The sequence below is a fragment of the Sciurus vulgaris genome (assembly GCF_902686455.1).
Source record: "Sciurus vulgaris genome assembly, chromosome: 11".
Lineage (NCBI taxonomy): Eukaryota > Metazoa > Chordata > Mammalia > Rodentia > Sciuridae > Sciurus > Sciurus vulgaris.
Genome location: NC_136472.1, coordinates 103,613,178 through 103,635,228, shown reverse-complemented (window position 1 = coordinate 103,635,228; position 22,051 = coordinate 103,613,178). Strand labels below are relative to the sequence as shown.

The 22,051-nt window shown below is 36.9% G+C and overlaps 1 protein-coding gene across 1 annotated transcript in view; it reads right to left on the bottom strand.

The window, feature by feature from the left end:
• Positions 1-2,711: 2,711 nt before the first annotated feature.
• The window catches only part of RAB39A (RAB39A, member RAS oncogene family), a 32,061-nt gene continuing 12,721 nt past the window's right edge, over positions 2,712-22,051 (bottom strand). The window contains exon 2 of the mRNA XM_079102805.1: positions 2,712-7,431. Coding sequence (XP_078958931.1) covers positions 7,005-7,431 — 427 coding nt within the window. The 3' untranslated portion in view covers positions 2,712-7,004. The remainder of the gene's footprint in view (positions 7,432-22,051) is intronic.

The window sequence follows — 22,051 nt, the reverse complement described above, 5'->3', positions numbered from 1 at the left end:
ACTGAAAGATTTAAAACAATAAAAATGTATTCTCTTATGGTTCTGCAGGTCAGAATCGAAAATCAAGGTGTCAAAAGTGCATATCTTCTAAAGACTTCAGGGAAGAATCTGCTCCTTGCCTTTTGTAGCTTTGAGTCTGCCCAAATTCCTTGGTTGGTGGCTCCTTTTGCTACCTTCAAAGCCAGCTGTGTTGCCATCTCTTTCTTGGCTCTGACTCCCTCATAGTCATGTGGTCTTCACCCTTTCTCTTACTTTGACCCTTTTGCCTCCCCCTTATGAGTACTCATGTGATTTATTTGGGCCCACCTGGATCATCCAGGACACTTTCCCCACCTCACCATCCTTAATCACATTTACAAAGTCCCTTTTGCTGTGTAAGGTAACATATTCATAGATTCTGGGTATTAGGCATAGACATCTGGGGGAGGGCAGCCTTATTTTGTCTTCTACATGTACCAGCAACTCAGTCACTCACATCTCATAGTCACTCAGCAACTCATAGTCACTCACATCCCAATATACTATTTTGAAGCAAATCCCAGATAGCATATCATTTTATCTATAAAATGTTAGTATCTATCTCTAAAAGATAAGAGCTCTTTTGGAAAATGTGACAGTAATATTATCATCACACCTAAAAATAACAGTATTTTAAAATCATTGTTTAATATTTGAATTCCCCTGATAATGACATAATTGTTATAGTCACATAAAAATTCTGATGTATCCTTAGTTTCCTTTAACTTCAAAACTTCTAAGGTGAACACTGTGATACCCTACCCTGACCCCACTTCTGTGGAGGATTTGTTGCCCAGGCTTCTGGGAATGCTTTTGTCAGGCAACATTTCAGTAGCCAGTTCCCATGGAAATTACCTTAGCTGCAGAGTGCTGCCTTACCCCAGGTCACAACCCTTTTGGGAGCCCCAGATCTGACAACTTATCAATGAAAAGGAATAAAGGCAGTCCATCTCAGCTCCTGGAGATCCATCCTATGGCAGTTGCTACCAGGAGGGTTCTGGCAAAGGAGTAGATACAAAGAAGTTTGGGGACTGAACTACTTTTTCCCAGTGTGATGAGGACACCATCGTAGGTTGTTAGCACTTCCAGTGGGAAACTGCGTGCTGTCTGGTGGAAGGGAATGCATCATCTGAGGTGTATCTAAGGTTTGTGAGGAATATGAACTAACTAAGGGGGTAACTATAGTAGTTATAAGGACAATTATATTGGAAGGCTATCTCTAAATATAAGAAAGAGACAAGGAAAAGTCAAAAGCAATTATTGCCAGTTGGAAACTTTGAAATTCTGTCTGGTAACTTACAAACAGGCTTTAATCTCTTATATAGGAGGACAGAGAAAGCTAAGGTCCAGGCTCAAGACTCAATCATCAGAATAGCTTAACTCCAAAGACAGTTATACTCCCTAAATGGCATGTCTTCTATGCCAACATCAGAGGCCCTGACTGGGAAAAATGGGATCTGACATGTGGGGTAAGGACAGCAAGGCTAATTACCTAAAAATCTTGAATTACAGGGCTGGAGTCGTAGCTCAGTGGTAGAGTGCTTGCCTGGCATGTGTGAGGCCCTGGGTTTGATACTCAGCACCACATATAAGTAAGTAAAATAAAAGATCCATTGACAAAAATATTTATATTTTAGATAAAAAATGTTTTTAAAAAATCTTGAATCACAAAGGATTTCTTTGAATCCTTTGAACTTGAAGAACCCCCTACTCTCCACATTTAAGAACTAGTGTCTACCTTGTTTATTGATGATGCAGAGATGTTTTCCCCCCACAAAACAGCATGTGCCTCTTCTGACCACTAGACCTAAAACTAGCATCAAGTTAATAGAACTTAATCAAGAATATGCTGGGCCTGGCAAGGTGGTCTGTGCCTGTAATTTCAGTTACTTGGGAGGCTGAGGCAGGAGGATTACAAGTTCCAGGCCAGCTTCAGCAATTTAGTGAAGACATAAGCAACTTAGTGAGAACTTGTCTCAAAAAACAAAAAACAAACAAAAAAGGGTGTGTGTGTGTATAGCTCTGTAAAAGAGTGACCCTGGATTCAATCTCCAGTACAAAAAAAAAAAAAAAAAAAAAAGAAAAAAAAGAAAAAGAGCTGGGCCAGATACGGGAGGAAAGAGACTATAATCTAAAAGGAGCTCTAAGACTGCCCATATGTGCTGGGAGATTATGCATGCCATGGATTTTTGAAGGTACTTGACCAGCAGACCAATGTATAAGTCTGAATAAGAGAAATTTTATTGATTTGGAAACATTTGCAGGAATATTAGATTTAATACTCTGACAAGAACCCCAGAAGACAGTCTGACTTTCTCCCAGCATGCCTTCTGACAACATAGAAACCAGTTGTCCACCCTAAGATAAAGTTGTAATGCTAGAACTGCCATGATGAATAGTAGAAGACAGAGTTAAAAGGTAAGAGAAGTGAGCATGCTAAATGGGCATACATGTAAAGTGGAAAATTCTCCAGATTACGTATTTCAGAAAGACCTAGAGGATACACTCATTTACCTAGACAATAAGGAATGTCCTGGTAAGGGGAGCATCTGTGTCATTCATCAAGGTAGTCAGTTGTGGCTCTCTTTTTTAGGTTGGGGCCAAAGATAGGAGAGGTCATGATAGAACTGGGCTTTCTTATGACAGATTATCTGAAAATAAAAAAGGCCAAGAGATGATGATAGCAAAACATGTTTATTCTTCCACGGAATGTATAAATTAAAATCAAGTATGTGGAACTCACATTTAATAGGACTAATTCAACATAAAAACCATCAATTAGTACTCATTGAATGTCAGATAAGACAATATATTAGGCACTACTTTAAAAAAAAAAAAAAACAAAAAATTTACCCAGAGAGATAACAAGGTACACTTACTTTTAATATATCTTTTAAATTTCTTCTCATTTATTTTCTACCATGGTTATGTGCAATAAATGAACTAGATTGTGTAATGATTGATATAGATTGTCACAGCTCATCACTCCTGTGTCTACTTGCATCAGTTATTAACTTTATAGAAATAACAGGTCATGCAGCAGTTCACTCAGGTTTAAGAAAAATAGTGTTAGGTAATTCAAGACCAGGTGAAGATTAATTGTCCAGGAGTTTGGTGAAAACATTGGGAATGTATTCTACTATTTTAAAATACAAAGTATCTACTCTAAAGACTTTACAGTCTTGTGTTTTTTTCCCTAAAGATTATATATTTCCTTTGCATTTCCAAGCTAAATCTTTCCAGGCAGTAAGTGGGAACAAATGAACAAGCTTATGAAATGGTTGTTTAGTCTTCCTAGTCCTCCTCACTGTAATAGACTTAAGAAAATTATTCAAATTCAGTGCACTCTTTGAAGTTAATGGAAGCTTTGTTCTTAATTGAATCAAGGGCAGTATAAAAACATTAAAATATTAAAATACTCTTAAAATGATTTTAGTAACCCATAAATTCAGTTTTTTAATGATGAAAAGTTTCCTAAAAAGACTTTGTTCTGGTAAACTTATCTTACCCATAATATAAAAGATGTTTTCAGTTGCCTCCCACAAAAAAAAAAAAAAAAAAAAAGAAAGAAAGAAAGAAAAAAAAAGAAACAAAAATCATGGAATGCTTGAGGCTTCTGGAATCCTAAACTCTAAGTTCCAGGCTCAAGAAATCTTGTTTGCTACTATTATGTATACAAAGGCCACATTTAAAAGCATTCTGATTACTTAAACATTTTGGTTTAAGCTTACAATTAAATGAACCATCACATCACTACATGCATTCAAAGTGTTAATGCAGCTCAAGATGAGCAATTTCTATTAGGGAAAAGGTTATTATATAATTAGACAGTTTTCATTTCTTTTAAAAAATTACTATTTAGTAATTAGTTACATCATTAGCTTTACATTTTAAATGAGGTTAAAATTTAAATTAAATGAATTTTAAATGAAGTAATTTTAATATAAAATCAAGAATAAGTGATTTCTAAGAAACTTAGTCAAAATGTTTTGCCTGGAGCAAAAAATTTTTCTATTTTTGGAATTATTATCCATATTTTCCATAGCAATGTATAAAAAATAGGTCAGCTATTTTATATATATAAATGGATAAAGATATCTGGCTAAGGGTATACAGATGTTTGGCAATCTTGTTTAAGAACTCAGATCTTTGCAGTCATCGTTCACTATACTATGGTTTTATCACAAATAGCTTCTCTAAAATATAAAAATGATTTAACCCTAATTTAGAATTCTGTTGATTCCATCAGATTATATTTTCCCTTTCTCACACCCCTCAACCACCAGCATGTGTACATGCCATGTTCATGTGAGTGCGTTCGCGCACACTCACACATACACAAACACACACCAGAGCATGGTAATCAAGGTTTTAGGAGACCAGAGTTGTAGGCTTGCTTCTGCTCATGCAAGTATTAACTTTTTGGGTTCTGCTTTCCCAATTTTTTCTTCTAGTTTCTTAATTCTGTTCTAAATCTTGGAAAACATTAAATCCTTCAGCCTGAATAATTGGTCTCATCCAATGTTAATATTATAAAGGGTGTCCACTGAAAGTTAAATCACATTTTATGTTACTGCTGTTTAACTTTACAAGTAGACACAGGTGATTACACTTTAAATTGCTGTTAGATACTTAGTAGTTGAGCTTATACCATTTTGGACTGATGGAAAATTTTAAGATTTAACATTATAACAGTAAAAAAACAGACTACTTCACATTTTGGGGGACAGCTATTTCTCATCTGGTCAATTATGGTTTGAAGTCACTTGTGAAATTAACTTAAGAATATAAAAAAAGTTGACAATATAAATATTTAAAATTTTATAGTGACATAGTTTATATCTTCTCTTTGTAAACACTATTGAAAATACAAGAACCTAGAAAATGTACAAGTATTTGAAAATACAATTAAATATCTACTTCAAGGATGCACAAAAAACACATTCAAATGTGATTTTTGACTGAATTAATTCTCTGGGGACTTCCCTCTCTACCATTTCTGCTTTGGAGGAACAGTGGTTCAGGGTAAAAGGGCAGAAGATAAGCATGAACCAAGAATTCCCCCAGGTCCATGAAAACATGTACCTTCTGCCCCCTCTGCACACATGAAAGGAAAGATGATACAATTCTCATCCACTGTAAATATACTGGTATGCCCATGACCAGTTGATATCAATCTCACATTTACAAAGCTTTTTATTTTCATGATTGGCTTGGTTTTTAAAATAATTCCATGAAACTCAATAAATGAGGTTACTTTTTTTTTTTTTTTTTGTATTGGGGATTAAACCTCATGGGCACTTAACCATTGAGCCACATCCCTAGACCTTTTTATTTTTTATTTTGGGACAGGGTCTCACTAAGATGTTTAGGGCCTTGCTAAATTGCTGAGACTGGGTTTGAACTTGGGATCCTCTTGCATTAGCTTCCCATGTTGCTGGGATTACAGGCATATGACACCATGCCCCACACTATCCTTGTTTTACAGATGAGAAAAATGATGCTTAAAGAGATCAATGACTTCCTTATGGTCAAATATTGGTAAGCAAAGTCAAGTTTAGAACCAAGTTTCTGGATTTCTTGTGAAATATTGTATTATACCATTTTGGTTTTCAAACAAATGTAAAAACTATAGTTCAATGGTAAAAATCTTACGCTTCCAAAAAGGCAGTTTCATTTTGTACCCCTTTGTAATAAGAACAATTTACAGAACAGAAGAGACATCTATGCCATATAAAATATTTGACATTATGCTCAAAATGTCCCTCTGGGAAAGAAGTTTAACCAATAAGTTAAAAATTAGGAAAGCTGAAAGTCATTTTATTTCTAAACTGATAATTCTATCTTCACTTGTACTGGGAGATTATAAAATGCAATTTGAATGTTAAATTTATCAACCATCTAATCCATTTTCCTTGTTCAGAAAAGTCTTTTTTCTACATTTATCTTGTATTAGAAATGGGAAAATTTGGAAATTTACTTGGACACAAATGCTGTTACTGAAAACATTCTGGTACCTAAATTGAAAATTTTGACAGTAGTTCAAAGTAAATTGCATTTTTCATGGAAAATGTCAGTATATAAATAAATTTTGTATTTTCTTGTCTAAATTCAGACAGTATACTACAACATCAAAATGTCTATGATTGAGTGGTCCTTCATTTTTGTTTTTACAAATATTTGCTTAAAGTATTTTGTCTGAATCCTTAGATATAAAACAAAATTTTCAGGAGCAATAAATCAAGCAAAAAAAAAATGAGTATAAAACTTATTTTCTCATATTCAGCCAAAAATAAGAGAGAATAGATATTTCTGAGAATGGTAAAAAATCTGGGACCTTAAACACGGAACTTTGCTACTTTTGTCCTAGTCAGTATTTCTGAGGGCTGGGGTAGCTCAGTGTAGAGCTCTTGCTTAGCATGGGTAAGGCCCTGGGTTTACTCCTCAGCACCACATTAAAAAACAAAAAACAAAAAACAAAAAAACAAAAAAACCCCAAATAAATAAAAAAATTAAAAAGGTTAAATTAAAAAAAAATATTTCTAAGATTGTTTACTTTGCAAGTGAACAGCACACTTTTAAATGCACTTTAATATTCACTATTAATTAACTCCAGAATATAACTCTTGATAAAATCTTTTTAATCAGACTGTTATATGTACAAAAAACCCATTTTGAACTGTCAAAAAAATGAGTAATATTGACATATCTGGACACTAAGGTCAGCTATTTGCTAACAAAGTAAGAATGGAGGGAATTATGTTGGTACTCCAGTTTCAAAAAGTTGTCTGCTTCATCTGATAACTTAGCAAAATACCCAATCTTGTAGTGTAACAAGCATAGTGCTCTGAATCAAATAGCTTACAAAATAGTGTTAGTACAGGCTTAACTTTTTAAAATGCTATCACTGCATCCTTCTGCCATTAATGTTGATATTTATCCTGAAATGACACCCAATCTGTTTTTGTTCTTTGGCATGTTTGAAGTCAGCAAAAGCACTCCTTCCTGGGCTTTACTGCTTCCTCTGAAGAATGCACAGTATTTGGAACAAAACCACTCTTAACCCCTTCCCAGCCATCCTGAATACAAATTTCTCCCTTTTTAATAAGTTCATATATGTCTCTTGTCAAGATTGTGAAGGATTCCTCAACATTTGTGGCATCTTTTGCTGAGGTTTCTATATACTTCATTCCACAGTCTGCTGACAGTTTTTCAGCTTCTTCCCTTGTAACTTGACGTTGTGAAGCTAAATCACATTTATGTCCCACCAGCAGAAATACAATCTGAAATGGCTGTACATGCATTTTTGCTTCTTCTAGCCAATCTTTTACATGTTCAAAAGATCGTCGGTTAGTAATGTCAAATACTAAAAATCCACCAACTGAGTTGCGGTAATAGGATCGAGTTATTGATCTGAAAAATAAAGAGAAAAAGGGTTGTATAAGGACGACGTATTATTTTTCTCTCCTTCAAACAATGTAGTACTATAATAAAATTTGAAGATATCTTAATATGATTTAACTAGAATTTACAAATCAAATATAGTGTCTCAAGTGAACAGTATTCTATGAGACTAACATGCAAACCTGTTTCATACACTGACAGAACATTAATGTTTTTAGATGGATATGGTATGCCATCTCACACTATCTTATGTTTTGTTTTAAAATATCTGATAGCATAATTATTGCATCATTATGGGTAAAAACAGGCATATAAAAAGACTATAGAGGGCTGGGGTTGTGGCTCAGTGGTATAGTGCTTGCCTCACATATGTGGGACACTAGGTTTGATCCTTAGCACCATATAAATGAATAAAATAAAATAAAGGTATTGTGTCCATCTACAAAAGAAAAAAAAAAAAAAACTATAGAAGGGCAGAGGTTGCACAGCAAATTGAATTCTAAGAATCTTGCCCTGTCATGTAATTCAGCAACTCCCCCCTCTGACAGTTTAGAAAAAGAAACAAGGGCAGTATTTTTTTTTTAGATGTTGACAGACCTTTATTTTATTCACTTATTTATATGTGGTGCTGAGAATCGAACCCACTGCCTCACACAACCTAGGTAAGTGCTCTACCACTGAGCCACAACCCTAGCCCCAACAAGGGCAGTGTTATGGACTGAATGTTGTGTCCCACTCCCCCAATTTTTATGTTGAAATCCCAATTCCTCATGTGATGATGTTAGGAGGTGAGGCCTTTGGATATAATTTAGGTTATGAGTTAGGGATCAATGCCCTTCTAAAAGAGAGGTCAAAACTCTCTAGTCTTCTTTCTACCATGTGAGGCTACCACAAAAAGATGGCTGTCTGCAACCCAGAATAGGATCCTAACCAGAACCTAACCATGCTGGTACTCTGATCTTGACTTCCAGCCTCCAAAACTGTGAGAGATAAAATCCTGTTGGTTAACTCTCCCATTCTATGGACAGTTGTACTAAGACAGCAAACTCCTTCCAATATTAGCTATAGGTATATTCCTGTGCTATATCTATTCAAGAAACAGAAAGTTATTTGGAGCTGGGGTATGAATATGAAGTATGCTAATGATTCTTAGTTTGCCCCTTCTCCAAGGAGTAGTCTCCACTCTTTTCTAGGCTTCAGTAGTTCGGCCTCTGGAGAAAGCTTTCCCAATGGAATTGCCCTGGGGATTAGCCAATGGGGCATGCTGGGTGGGGACTAGAGGAAAGGAAAGTAAGGATATCTATTCCTTCCTTTGACTCTGTTTGGCGTGGCTTGGTAGTTGTATTCCTCTGCTTCTGGTCAAGGGTCAAGGTTCCTATTGGGTAGTCCCTTTCCTATCCCTTTCCTATGGCTATAGCTGTCACCAAGTTTTTTTTTTTTTTTTTTTTGGTGCTGGGGATTTAATTCAGGGCCTTGTGCATGTGAGGCAAGCACTCGGTCAACTGAGCTATATCCCCAGCCCTGTCACCAAGTGTTGACAGTAGCATTCTCTTTCCTAGCCTCCTCCAGCCAAGTGGTTAATGGCCTCACGCTGTTGCTATCCCTGAATGCTTCACCATCCTTTGTAGGTGCCCTTGATTTTGACATCTCTGGAAATAGTCACTTCATTCAACTCTATTCAGTTAACCTACTATTGTGCCACATCTGTTTGCTGACTGAATTATGAGGTGACGTGACAAGGCAGCACTGTTTTTTGTTTCTTGCCCTTACTTTTTTCTCTACCCATCATGCCGTCCAGCCCTTTTCCGTATGTCTAGCAAACTTCTATTTTTTCTTCAATAGTCAGCTCAAGAATTATATCACCTGGAGAGCTTTCCCTACTACTGACCTCTGTCTTAGACACTCTTCTTATTTCCATTGAATTGTTGATACACTGCCTTCATGATTATAGCAAATTTCATAATGTGCTGAATGGATCTGCTGGGATGTTTCCCACTCAATTCCAAGCTCCTGAAGGTGTTATAGTTTGGATGTGAGGTGTCCTCCAACAGCTCACATGTGAGACAATGCAGGAAGATTCAGAGGAGAAATAATGGGAAGAGTCTTAACCCAATCAGTGGATTAATCCCTGATGGGATTAACTGAAATGGTAGGGTGTGTCGGGAGCTGGTGGGAAGTGGGGTGTAGTTATGGGGTATATATTTTGTATCTGGAGAGCAGAGTCTCTCTGCTTCCTGAAGATGCGAGCTGCTTCCCTCTTTCACCATGATGTTCAGCCTCACCTGAGCTCCAGGGAATGGAGTCAGCCTTCTATGGTCTAAGACCTCTGAAACTAAGCCCTCAAATAAACCTCTCCTCCTTTATAATTGTGCTGGTCAGATCATTTAGTCACAGTAACATGTACCTAACAATCATGTTGCTTGGCAAATAGAGATGTCATTAAACGTTTGTTATACTGGATCAGTTATTCATCTTGGAGAGGGACAGTGCTAAGTGTTCTGAGTCAGGGATACTCTGTGTGTGTTTGTGTGTTTCCAAGTTGCCAATACTCTTTATAAATGCATCTGACTCCTTGCCTGAGGCACAAAGACCTTTCTGAAGGACCAGTGGGTTGTTTCATGCTCTCCCATTCTCCAACTTTCATATATCTTCATTATCCTATTGCTGAAGCCACAGCTCAGTTCAATGACCCAATAGCACACATACTTTTGTTGTCAGAGTGTGAAGAAAGTATTTTACCTCACTTTTCTACTTCTCCTGCCTCCCAGTTTCTCATAGGATTCCTAATAGATTCTCGAGTAACTATTTCTAAAATACTGTTCTTGAGGACTACAGTACAGTAATTGACAATAAGGAAAATCTCCCACAATCTTTAGCATGTTATGAATAATGCAGTTCATTTAAGTTGTTTTTTATTTTCATAGGATAGTTAATTTGTTATTGTTTTGTCACTCATCTTTATATGTATGAATTTAGGCAGATGTGCAGTGTCATAAAAGAAACCTAATTAAGGCTGTGTTATTAGACTGAAAGCAAATTTACCCTCTCCCAAATTTAATTTATCACTACTATAATTTTTAAAAATGTGCCTTTGTGGTTGAAAACTCAATATTGAAATGCTTATGTAGTATACCAAGGATCTTACACATGTAGGCATGTAGGAAACACCAGCAAAGTATTTGTAATAAACTCTAAAAAACTATCCGTACTAATAGTTGGAATAAAAGGTCTCAATATGACATCTGGCATTTTCTATGTAATAACCTGATCTCCAGTTTCTGTGTGAGTCTAGATATTAGGTTTAAAATTCTGACCTGTGAGAGTTGGGGATGTAGTTCAGTGATTAAGTGCTTAACTAACCCAAATTCAATCTTCAATCCTCAGTACCACCAAAAAAAGAAAGAAAGAAAGAAAGAAAATGGAAAGTAGAATTCTGACCCCATTAGGCTTGGCTTCAGATTCAGATAAAGTTGTCCTTTGGGAAAAGGTTTTCCCTGAAACAATAGGGCACCCCTGCTGTCAATCATTTAGGGGAAGAGGCAGGCCTTCAGATAGAAAACCTGACTGCGAAAGGGAAGTCTTACAGAGGTAATGAGGGAGCACCTATTTTTTCTCTGGATCTTCCTTCTTTAGGTCTTCAGAAGTTTTTGAAGGTATTATGAGGAGGTAGGGAACAGAACTTAAAAGAACTACATAGGTGGTTCTCCCACTAAAGAATTTAAGAATTGATGATGAAGTAACAGTTCTTTAAAAGTGACAATACTTTTTTGCATGTTACTTTACATTTATTTCCTTCTGGGCTTTGAAAGCCTTACTGAATAAATGGTTGATTTAAGGGAAAAAATAGGGAAGGGAACAGAGGAAAGGGAAGAAGAACAGAAGGAAGTAAGGGAGAGAGAAGTCTACAAATGGATGGTAAACTGGTCTCAAGTTATAAAGGTGGAATTAAGAGTTGTGAGACCATCCTCTGGCAAGAATGGTAAAGGGGGTATAGTACCTAAATTCAGTGTGATGATGATGTGTTAGGAAAGATGAGTTATGGAGGGCAGGGATCAGGGTTACAGGCTCTAAGTAGCTCCTTGTATTTCCCAAGTAAACTTTTTTCTTTTTTTTCTGGTTCTGGGAACTGAATCCAGGACCTCACATGCTAAATATCACTTTGCTACTAAGCCACACTTGTAGTCCCTGGTTTTGATTATAGAAGAAATCTTCTGGTTCTTTTATACTTTGAAGACTACACTATCAGCAAATATCATTTCATTTCCAGAGGAGTAGTTTCCTCGAAAACTCCTGAAACTTGCTTTCTCTGCAGCATACTCCTGTTGCTTATTCTGAAAGATCAGGAGGGGCTGACTTATGTTTCCTCAATACCACATCCTAAGAGTTATTCCCTCTCAACCCTTAGTGTTAAAAAAAAAAAAAAAATCCCCTTCTTTGAGGCTTATACCATCTGGCTTGTCATCTGCCAACTGCTTGGTCATTCTCCATGTACTAAAGATTTTAACAGTTTACTTTGTTTTTCTTTATCAATTCTTGTCATTCTGCCTACTGATTTCAACATCCATTTGGATGGGCTTTCAATATCATCTCTCAGTCTCTTGACTTCTTCTAATGAACTTTCCCATACATTCTTCCTTTCTTCCTTTATCATCATCAGAAACATTCACCACCTCCAAGAATGCAAATTCACTAAGTCCATTTTTTAATAAAAATCTCACTGCCTGCCAGCACATTTTTATTGTAATAATTCTTTAGTTTCTTCAAGATTTGTAACCCACTGACCAACTCTATCACTTTATATCCTTAATATCCATGTATCTGTACCTTCTTCCATATCTTAGCTTCTATCATTATCAATCACTGATGGAAATCCCAAGCGCTTCTCTCTCTAACATATTCATCTGGGAAAACTCTATCTCTTGATCAGGCCATCATGCAGCTGAAAGTTTCTGGGGAATATCACTCAATCAGGAAGGCTGGTGTCAGTATAAATTAATTATAGGCAATCCCAAGTGTGTATTCAACACTGCCAAGGAATACTGCTAGTATTAAGAGAAATTCTTCTCCCTCTTTTCTCACATTTAGACTTCTACCCCAGGAAGAAATGGAATTTCTATTTAATTGTTCTCTGCACAAAAGAGAACTGGAGGAATACTTTAGCCCTTTTATGAATTCCTCTACAGAAGGACAAACAGCTGCACTGTTCAGTTAGAGTCTAATTCTCAGGTCAGGGGGCAGGATCATTGTGTGTTATAGGTTAGTACTCTGGCGAAGCATCTTTTCTCCCTCCTTTCCATTTTCTGCATCCAAGCTACTGGCCTGTTAACTGTGAAAGGCATGCAGGTGCCATGTCTAGCTTGCTCATTGCTGAATACCCAGTGGTTTTCAAGTGCCTGGCACATGGTAGTACTCAAGTTATCTTAGTGAATGAATGAATAGTTCATTTGGTCAGAGTCATGTACATAGCTGTTGGAGAAATAGGCGAAACAACAGAGCAAGGAAATTTGAAGGAAAAAGATAACAGCAGTGCAAAAAAGAAAGTTGTCCAATATTAGCTCTATTAGTAATGTGGTTTCATATTTTCACACCAAGGTCACTGAATTGCTACGAGCATATCATGTTAGAGGAAGGTAACTAAATTAAATATGCAGAAACACATGCCCCCATGAAAATATAGTAGCCAGCAATCTCTGTTGTTTCTTGAGGGAAAAGGGCCCTTTAATCAGGAGCAGGTTGATGAAAACAAATAGATAAGCTTACTATGTATGTTTCCTACAAAGAGAAAGGCACGTAATACCTGGTGGACCGTTTTGAATTTTGGAGGAAACTTTAATAGTAAAATGTGCTTCTCTGACCAATAAAGTGGAAGACCCAAAAGGCTACCAGCTTTAACAGGACTGAAAACAAGAGAAGTTCCTTTGGTTGTCTAAACTATACTGAAAGCAATTTGCCATTTGGGTCATGGGCCATCAGATCTAAGAGTAGCTGTCTAAATGTCTATAGCAGACTGGGATGTTCAATTAAGCCCACGGAAGCCTCCACTGGACAATTATAGGAGTGGCATTTTGGAATAAAGTCATGCTTTTTGTCAAAGGCTATTGTGCTTTTTGAAAAACATTTCTTGGCTTATAACCTGGCTTTGATAGAGAGCAAATGCCTGGCTAAATGACCTTGCAATCTGAGTGCTCACCAGGAACTGGGTATTCTCTGATTCACCAGGCTGGAGCTTCATCACCAAGCAGAAGTCATATATACAGGCAGGAGTATAGGGTGGGACCTGAACAGACCTGGAACAACAAGACTTATACATCACCCTCTGAACCCACAGCCATATTTACATTTCCCTATATTTAAAGAAGAAATATGCAAGTCAGTCTTATAAGATGACTCTAAAAAATATGTTAGGGCTGGGGATATAGCTTAGTTGGGAGAGTGCTTGCCTTGGAAGCACAAGACCCTGGGTTCAATCCCCAGTACCGCAAAAAAAAAAAAAAAAAAAAAAAAAGAGTTAGCATCAGTCAGCTTTCCTCTATGGTGAACTTGATTAGTGGAAGAAAAACTCTTCAACTTGTGGGACTTCTAGTGATACAATTCATTGCCTATTTTTTCCAGAGAAGAGATGGAGGCATGTAGGTAAAGATCCACACCAAATCATGAGCAGAGGCTAACAGGTTTGATATGTTTAAAAACGAAACAAAACGAAATGAAACCAAACCAAACCAAACCAAAGACAACAAAAACATGATTGGAGGAGTGGTAATTGGTGATTTGAGGAAGAGGCATGAGACTAGATTATATAAAACTTGTATCTCATGTGAATGCTCACCAAAAGCCCATTCATGGAGTTCTTAATAATCAGTGGAACAAAACGGTCCTATGGTTATTAATATTGTCACTCCAGTTTGAACTCAAAGTAATCATGGTATAAAGTGGGAGGCTATGCCTGAGCTCAATAGAGATTTTTCTCTTGCCTAGGCTGGCCTAGACTGTCATTGCTTGCTACCCAGTTTTCCAGCAGCTTGGATGTGGTGCCTTACTCATGGAGTAGACACTGACACTTCCTCATTGTAAGGTATTTAATTTGGAATCGGGCCATGCTTGCAACACCATCCATGAATTTAGAAATGCATTATATACAGTTATGATGTTCTACATGTTGCTATCAACTAAAGTATTCACTTGACAGTGGCAGAGGCAGGGAAAATGGCTGATGCCACGGGACTCATTGATCTTATCATATCACTATTACCTAGAGACATATGTCTCTATAAAACCGGGAATGGGTTATTAGGACTGATTTATGTCCATGTCCAGGGGATGACACCTTGTAAGATTTTGGCCTGATCCTTTAGGATGTACACATTCTAAATTAAACCGTAACAGTAAGTGGTGTTTTCCCTCATAAACAGAAGCTATAATATGGGAAGCAAAGGGTGAAAGTGGGGTGATGGTGCCTCTCACAATTGCACTTAATGAGTCACTAAAATTTTTTGTTGCATCTAATCCCTGTGACTCTGAACTTTGCTGATATAATGGTTTTAGTATTCAAGGGTTTTTTAGTCAGCTCTTTTGTCTCTGACCAAAAGATCCAACAAGAACAATTAAGAGGAGGAAAAATTTATTTTGTCTCATGGTTTCATAGGTTTCCTCTATGGTTGGTTACTCTGTAGCTCCGGGCCTGAGATGAGGTAGAATATCATGGTAAAAGGATGTGGCAGAGGAAGGTAGCTTAGGACATGGCAACAAGGAAGCAGAGAAGGAGTGCTGCTCACCAGACACAAAATATAAAACCCCAAAGACACACCCCAGTGACCTACTTCCTCTAGCCATACCCCAGCTGCTGCCCAGTTACCATCAGTTAATCCATATTAGTGGACTAATTGACTAGGTTACAACTTTCACAATCCAACCATTTTACCCCTGAACATTCCTGCGTTGACTCACACATGAAGTTTTGGGGGGACACTGCATATCCAAACCATAAGAAAGGGAGAAATGCTTTCACTGGAGGACCCTGTTGAATTAGAAGCTGAGGCTACTAGCTGGCCATGTGGGGTTTCTTATGGGGCAGTGGGTGAGCAGGCAGAAAAGGGGCAATAACACCATGAGGACCACACAGGCTTCCTTTGGTTCTTGATGCTCAGAATTCATGAGATCTTTTGGTTCATTTTAAGCCTGATCCTCCAGGTTTCTAACAAGTCTCTGTGATTCAAACATGTTTTCTGTTACTTTCACTTAAAAAAAAGATTTTTTTTTTTTTTTTTTTTACTTTATTTATTTGTTTTTATGTGGTGCTGAAGAGGGAGCCCAGTGCCTCACACATGCTAGGCAAGCACTCAACCACTGAGCTACATCCCCAGCCCTACTTTCACTTTCAATTTAGTCCTCAAGTTGGTTTTGTTGCTAGCAGTCAAAGATCTAACTGATAAAGTGAGCATAGATTTTGTAAGGAAAAATGGTACAAAACAAGGATACAAACATTTTATAATTTTCAACATAGACTTTACAAGAATTTTTTAAAAATGTGCCTACAGATAATTGTAATGTACTGTATATTTCAAAAGTCAAAAGAAAGAATGTTTAATCTAATTTAAACATATACAATGTATGTACATATCAAAATATCACATGGTACCCAATCAATCTGTACAATTTTTAGGGTTATGTATCAGCTTAAAAAGTTAACTTAATTTAAAAATTGTGAAAAACAGTGTGAAATCTATCCACTTAATTTTTTAAGTGTACAGTATAATAGTGTTAACTATAAGCACTGTGTTGTACAACAGATCTCTATCATTTCCTCATTTAAAAAAATTTTTTAGTTGTCAATGGATTTTTTATTTTATTTATTTATACGTGGTGCTGAGTATCAAACCCAGGGCTTCACACGTGCCAGGTAAGTATTCTTCCACTAAGCCACAATTCCAGCCCCTCAATTCCTCATTTTTCATGACTAAAATTTTATACCCACTGAAAAGAACTCCTCACCTACCACCCTGCCACTTTGTCCTTTTGTGACAGGGTTTCACTTAATGCTTTGACTATATTCCTTGTTGCTTTGAAACTTAAATGGTTTATTCTTTTTCCCAACCTTTTCCCTGAACCTCTCCCTGATCTTCCTTTGCCTAAACTTCTCCTCCCGGATCTTCTTTTCCCTGACCTTCTCCTTCCTTATCGTTTCTCCTTTGCTAGCAAAGCAATAAACCTTCTTTTTCCTTTTTCTCAAAACCATGTCCTCATTATTGGATTGGCACTGGGGACAAGGACTAAGTTTCGACACCAAATTTGGCACCCCAGATGGGACCTGAGAGCAGCCCCCAATCCAGCTTTCTTGGGCAGGTCTGGCACGCCAAGTGACCCCCACTTCCATATTGAGGAGACAAGGTGGTTGGTAAATTTGTTGAGAGCTGACCACTGGAGAAATTGGGAGGTGGTATGAGTTTGCCTTGGACAGAACCAGAGGAGCTGTTCCTGTGAGTAAAGGGAGAGACTGAGGGACCATCCCAGCAGCTGCCGAGCTCTTTTTGCTTTGGGGGATTTCTGCCTTCTCTCTCTGAACTGCACAAGTTGCTCCATCAGTTGCTCTACTTTGAGAAAAAGGAAACTGAACTCAGGAAAGTTGCAACACCCTTGGCCATTTGGTAAGTCCCCTGGTGTGCATACTGAGATTCTTGATTCCATACACCTAGTTCCTTTTTGTGGGAACATCTGGTCCCTCTTTCTGTGGCGCCAGTGGTATAGGAGTCATAGTTAAGTGGGACTTGAGAACCTAGGGATATGTACTCCCTTCTGATGTGTTCTAAGTTTTCATCTGTTGGCCTTGGGCTTAGGAATTCCCTTGGGTTGTCTGTTTTGTTTGTATCTGCTATCGCCCCTTCTTAAAAGAGTGGCCAGTACTGTATTGATTCTATAGGTAATCTCTTGGGAAAGATCTTGGCTGGTCAATTTAAAGGTCCCATCTGTTGGCCATGGTTTTGGGCCTTCTCTCTGGTTGTCTCTCTGTTTCTTTTTTGTACAATCTTGCATTTGGAGTTGGTCTGTCAGAGGTAAAGTGAATTGAAGAAAGGGCCATCTATAAGTCTGTCTAAGATAATGCTTTTCACTGTAATGATCGGTGTTAAATAGCTTTCTAGATTATTACACAGTCTTGCAGTTGGAGTTGGTACATACAGGTCTCTCTATTTTAAAAGTTCCCATCTGTCAGCCCTGGTTTCAATGATCCTCTTCTCTGGTTTTTTTTTTTTTTTTTTTGTCTGTTACTGGCCCTTTAAGACATAGGCCATGCAGCATTGATCTTACTGGTTGTCTCTTGAGAGATCTTGGCTGTATAGATCACTTACAGAGATAAACCTGTCTAAGAGAAAGAGGGTTTGAGTAACACAATCTGGCCTTTAAATAGTTTTTCTGGATTATTATACACTGGATTCTAAATTGTACTTTAAAAGTTAAGCTTAGTTAAATGTAAAACATTGGAGAGCACTTTTCCAAGTTGGTGTTCTCCAAACTAAAATTAGGTGTAGCAAAAGTCTCAGGTTTGTATGAAAATAACAAATTTGTTTTGTATTTATTTGTGTATTTGTTTTATAGCTGAATAAAGTAACCTTATGGCTTTGAAACTTACATTTAAAAAGATTTTTTTTCCCCAGCCTTTTCCCTGACCTTCTCTCTGATCTTTTCCCTAAACTTCTCCTCCCTTATCATCTCCTTCCTGATCACTCCTCCCTAATCTCATTTACTCTGAATAACCTCTTAAAAACCCCCTGTTCCCCACGATGGGCAGAATCACAGCCTTTGGGACAGGAGTCCCTGTATATCTCCTCTGCTAGCAAAGCAATAAATGATCTTTTTCCTTTTTCTCAAAACCATGTCCTTGTTATTGGATTGGCATCAGGAATAAGGACCGAGCTTTTGGCAACATTTTGACAATCACCATTCTACTTCTGCTTCTCTAAAGTTTGACTACTTATTTACCTCATAAAAGTGGAATCATGCAGTGTTTGCCCTTCTTTGACTAGCTTATTTCACTTAATGTGTCTTCAAGGTTCATCCATGTTGTAGTGTATGACAGGTTGCCTTCTTTTTATGGCTGAATAATATTCTATTGTATTTATGTAGCATATTTCCTTTATTTATCCACAATGTTCATTTTAATACATATATTGCTTCAGAATAACAGAAAAGAAAAAATGGTTGTCTTGTTTATGTAAAAAGTTTAATTTTCCTCTCTTTAATTTTTTTTCTGAAATAATATATAGACAAGTAATTATGAGACAGCACCAGAGTTTGCTACATTTGTAACAGTTGTCCCCTTAATCCTTTGAATATAACCCTTGCTGCTCTGCCACTGTAACTTATTTTTTAAATGGACATGTTTCTTTCTCTTCCTCTCTCCCTGCTCCTCCCTAATCTTTCCTCCTCCCTAATTTCAGTTCTTCCCCATTTTTGGCAGATTTATCTGTCCCTGAGTACACACCCATCATAGGACTGAAGTAATCCAGACTTTGGGGATGGTACCAGAAGATCACAGAAACGACTATCTCCCAAATTAACAAGTGAATTACAACTCCAGACAGAGAACACGTGGAATGTAGTCTTTGCATCACCCCTTTAAAAGCCCCCTATTCCTGCTGATGGGCAGAATCACAGCCTTTGGGACAGAAGACCCTTGTGTTTCTCCTTTGCTAGCAAAGCAATAAACCTTCCCTTTCCCTTTTCTCAAAACCATGTCCTTGTTATTGGATTGACATCAGGGACAAGAACTGAGCTTTCAGCAACACATTTACAAAGACTTACTTAATATATGATTAATGCAATCAAGTATGAATGATATACCTTGGGGAATTTGTAATCTTTTCTTTTCCTGGGTACTTTATCACTGAGCCATATCCCCAGTCCTTTTTATTTTTTATTTTGAGATGGGGTATCACTAAATTGCTTAGGTCCTCACCAAATTGCTGAGGCTGGTCTTGAACTTCTGATTCTCCTGCCTCAGGCTTCTGAGTCACTGGGATTACAGTTGTGCACCACCATACTCAATTGGGAATTTGTAATCTTTTAACACAAGTGATATGATTACCAAGATTCTAAAAAAAATGTAAATGATATCTCAAACAAGTTATCTCATTTCCTGGAAGGCACCAAAAAAAAAAAAAAAAAGATGTTATTGTCATATGAAAGACAAAATTCCATAAGCATCTGAATGCTCATGATTATTTATAGTAGTTACTTATAAATAAAAATTTAAATATAAGTGGCAAGGTTTTATATATATTATGTAGATAATACATATATTTATATATCTATATATAAATCTTGTATGTTATTATGAACTTTGTTACGTGCATAGAACTCTTTTAAAAGATCAACAAAATATTGAGGACTTGCTGACTTAGATGGAGATGAACCACATGTTTCATCCTGGAAATGCCCTTCTTGTGGCTCTGCCAACTGTAAAATAGGCATTTAGAAGATGCCAAAGGCTGTTGGCAGCTAGTAGCCTATGAGCGCATTAGCCTCATGAGTGCCTCTTATTCACCAAGACATTATATCCCTACTGCCCTTCTGGGAATGGTCATTGTGTTGATGTTTTATTTATCTGCCTCTCTTGCCTTGTAATACTGGCCCTTAGAGCTGATTTCCAAGGACTAAAATGCAAGTCTCCCATATCATTTATTACTACTGACTAAAAGTCCCTGGCCCTGCCTAAGATTCTGAAACCTGGCACTTTAAACTTGGGGTAATTCTTTATTCAACCAAACATCAGAATTCTTTTTGTTGGTATAACTCTAGGGTCTTTCTATCAAAAATCTGGTGTGACTGCAGAAATTCTATATAATGCTGACAAGTCCTAATAGACTATGAATATATGAATCAATTGCTCTGTGGTCACCTTTTATTTTCCTTTCATGACAGATCATCATTTTATAGTGGTGCTTCTTACCACCCCAGCAGTCTCTATTTGCCTTTTATACTTTCTTATTCTTTGTTACAATTAACATATTCCGACATCCTACATGATTTTTCCAGCTTGTTTATAGCGTGACTCATCCCATTTGAAGACTAAAACTCAGAGCAAAGGACTTTTTTGAGGGGGGCGCTTTTTCCTTAGTGCTTAAAACTCACCTGTATAGGTACATGCACTATCAATATTTGTAAATGAATAAACAAACAATTGAATTAGTAAGTTCACACCGTTAGGTTGAGGAAATTGGAGAATAAAGAGTAAAATACAAAAAAAAAAAAAAAAAACACCTCACCTCCTTTTGAAACTAAATTTAAGGTCAAAGGGGAATAAATAGATTGAATAATTACACATACCATAAACATGTAGTTGAAATCATCCACGTTTTCTAAAGAACTACCAGATTGTCCTTTTTAGTGGATTTTGGGAGGCAGAAGAAGTTATATGGGAAAACTGAAAGTTTATTTAGAAATTAATGAGAAAGGTTTCTAACTTCACTGTCTTCCAGGTGAAAAAAAATGAGTATATTCTATTTGGAATGGCACTTTATTCCAATGTTTTCTGTTTCCATAACAATAATGAAATGTCTAACTTCTCAAGATTACTTTATTTTCCATATAACATACAGAGGATTATATGATCTAACATAATTAGGGGGCATGTTTTCTTGGGTTATAATTCTCCCACCATTTCTGTGATGGCTGCCTGCTTCTATATGTTTTTTCTATACTGCTTTGTTTCATGACTTCCTATATCTCTCTATAACCTCAAATTTATAATTGATGTTTATTCTTTTCTCACTTCACTCTAACTCTGAAATTATTCAGCTTTTATTTCCAAGTCAATTGAACAGATGGGGTTCTTTGCCTTCTAGTTTCTCTCTTTTATTAGGTTTGTGTTTTTATCAAAGTTACTTACCACTCCCTGTTTCCAACTCCTTGAACTTAACAATATTGTTACATCATAATTTTAGTAAGATCATTTCTTAACATTTATGTTATACTACCTATGTAAATTTGGTAAATTTTTTATTGTTTCACTGATGATTTCTCCCATTTTTTCTGTTCTCTCTTTATGGAATGTCTGCTACTTGTACACTGAACCTTTTGGACTGATTCTCTATTTTTTAATCTTTTTTAAATGGCACTTTCAGAAGCTCTTTTGTTCTCATAATATTCTTTTTTAGTATCCTGTTACTTTTTTTTATAATTTTCCATTGAGACTAAAGGCCTCACTAGAAGATGATCAGGCTGAATTATTTAGTTGATGGACACTGTAATGTTGGTATCTTTAAGACTTTCCTTGTGGCTTAGTCAGATTCATCAGAAATAACTTCACCAATGTCCTGTCTGAAGGGTGAAGGCTTGATTACCAGCATTCTGGGCGCTAAGTTGGGGAAGAGGGCAGAAGGCATGCACCATGCATATATTCACTTAAAGTCCTTACTTTTAACAAGGGAACCCAACTTCAATTATTTCTGATGCATCCATCCAAAGGCCTTCTATTTAATTCTTTTCGAAGAATTAGTTACCAGGTTTTTGACAACATGGAGAAGTTACTTGATGTATAGAGGAGCTAAGGGGATGTGAGGATCTAATCTTTCTTAAACAGACTGATAGTGATCCATCCTTTAACACTCCTACTTTGAAAGGTACCAGCATTTTGTGA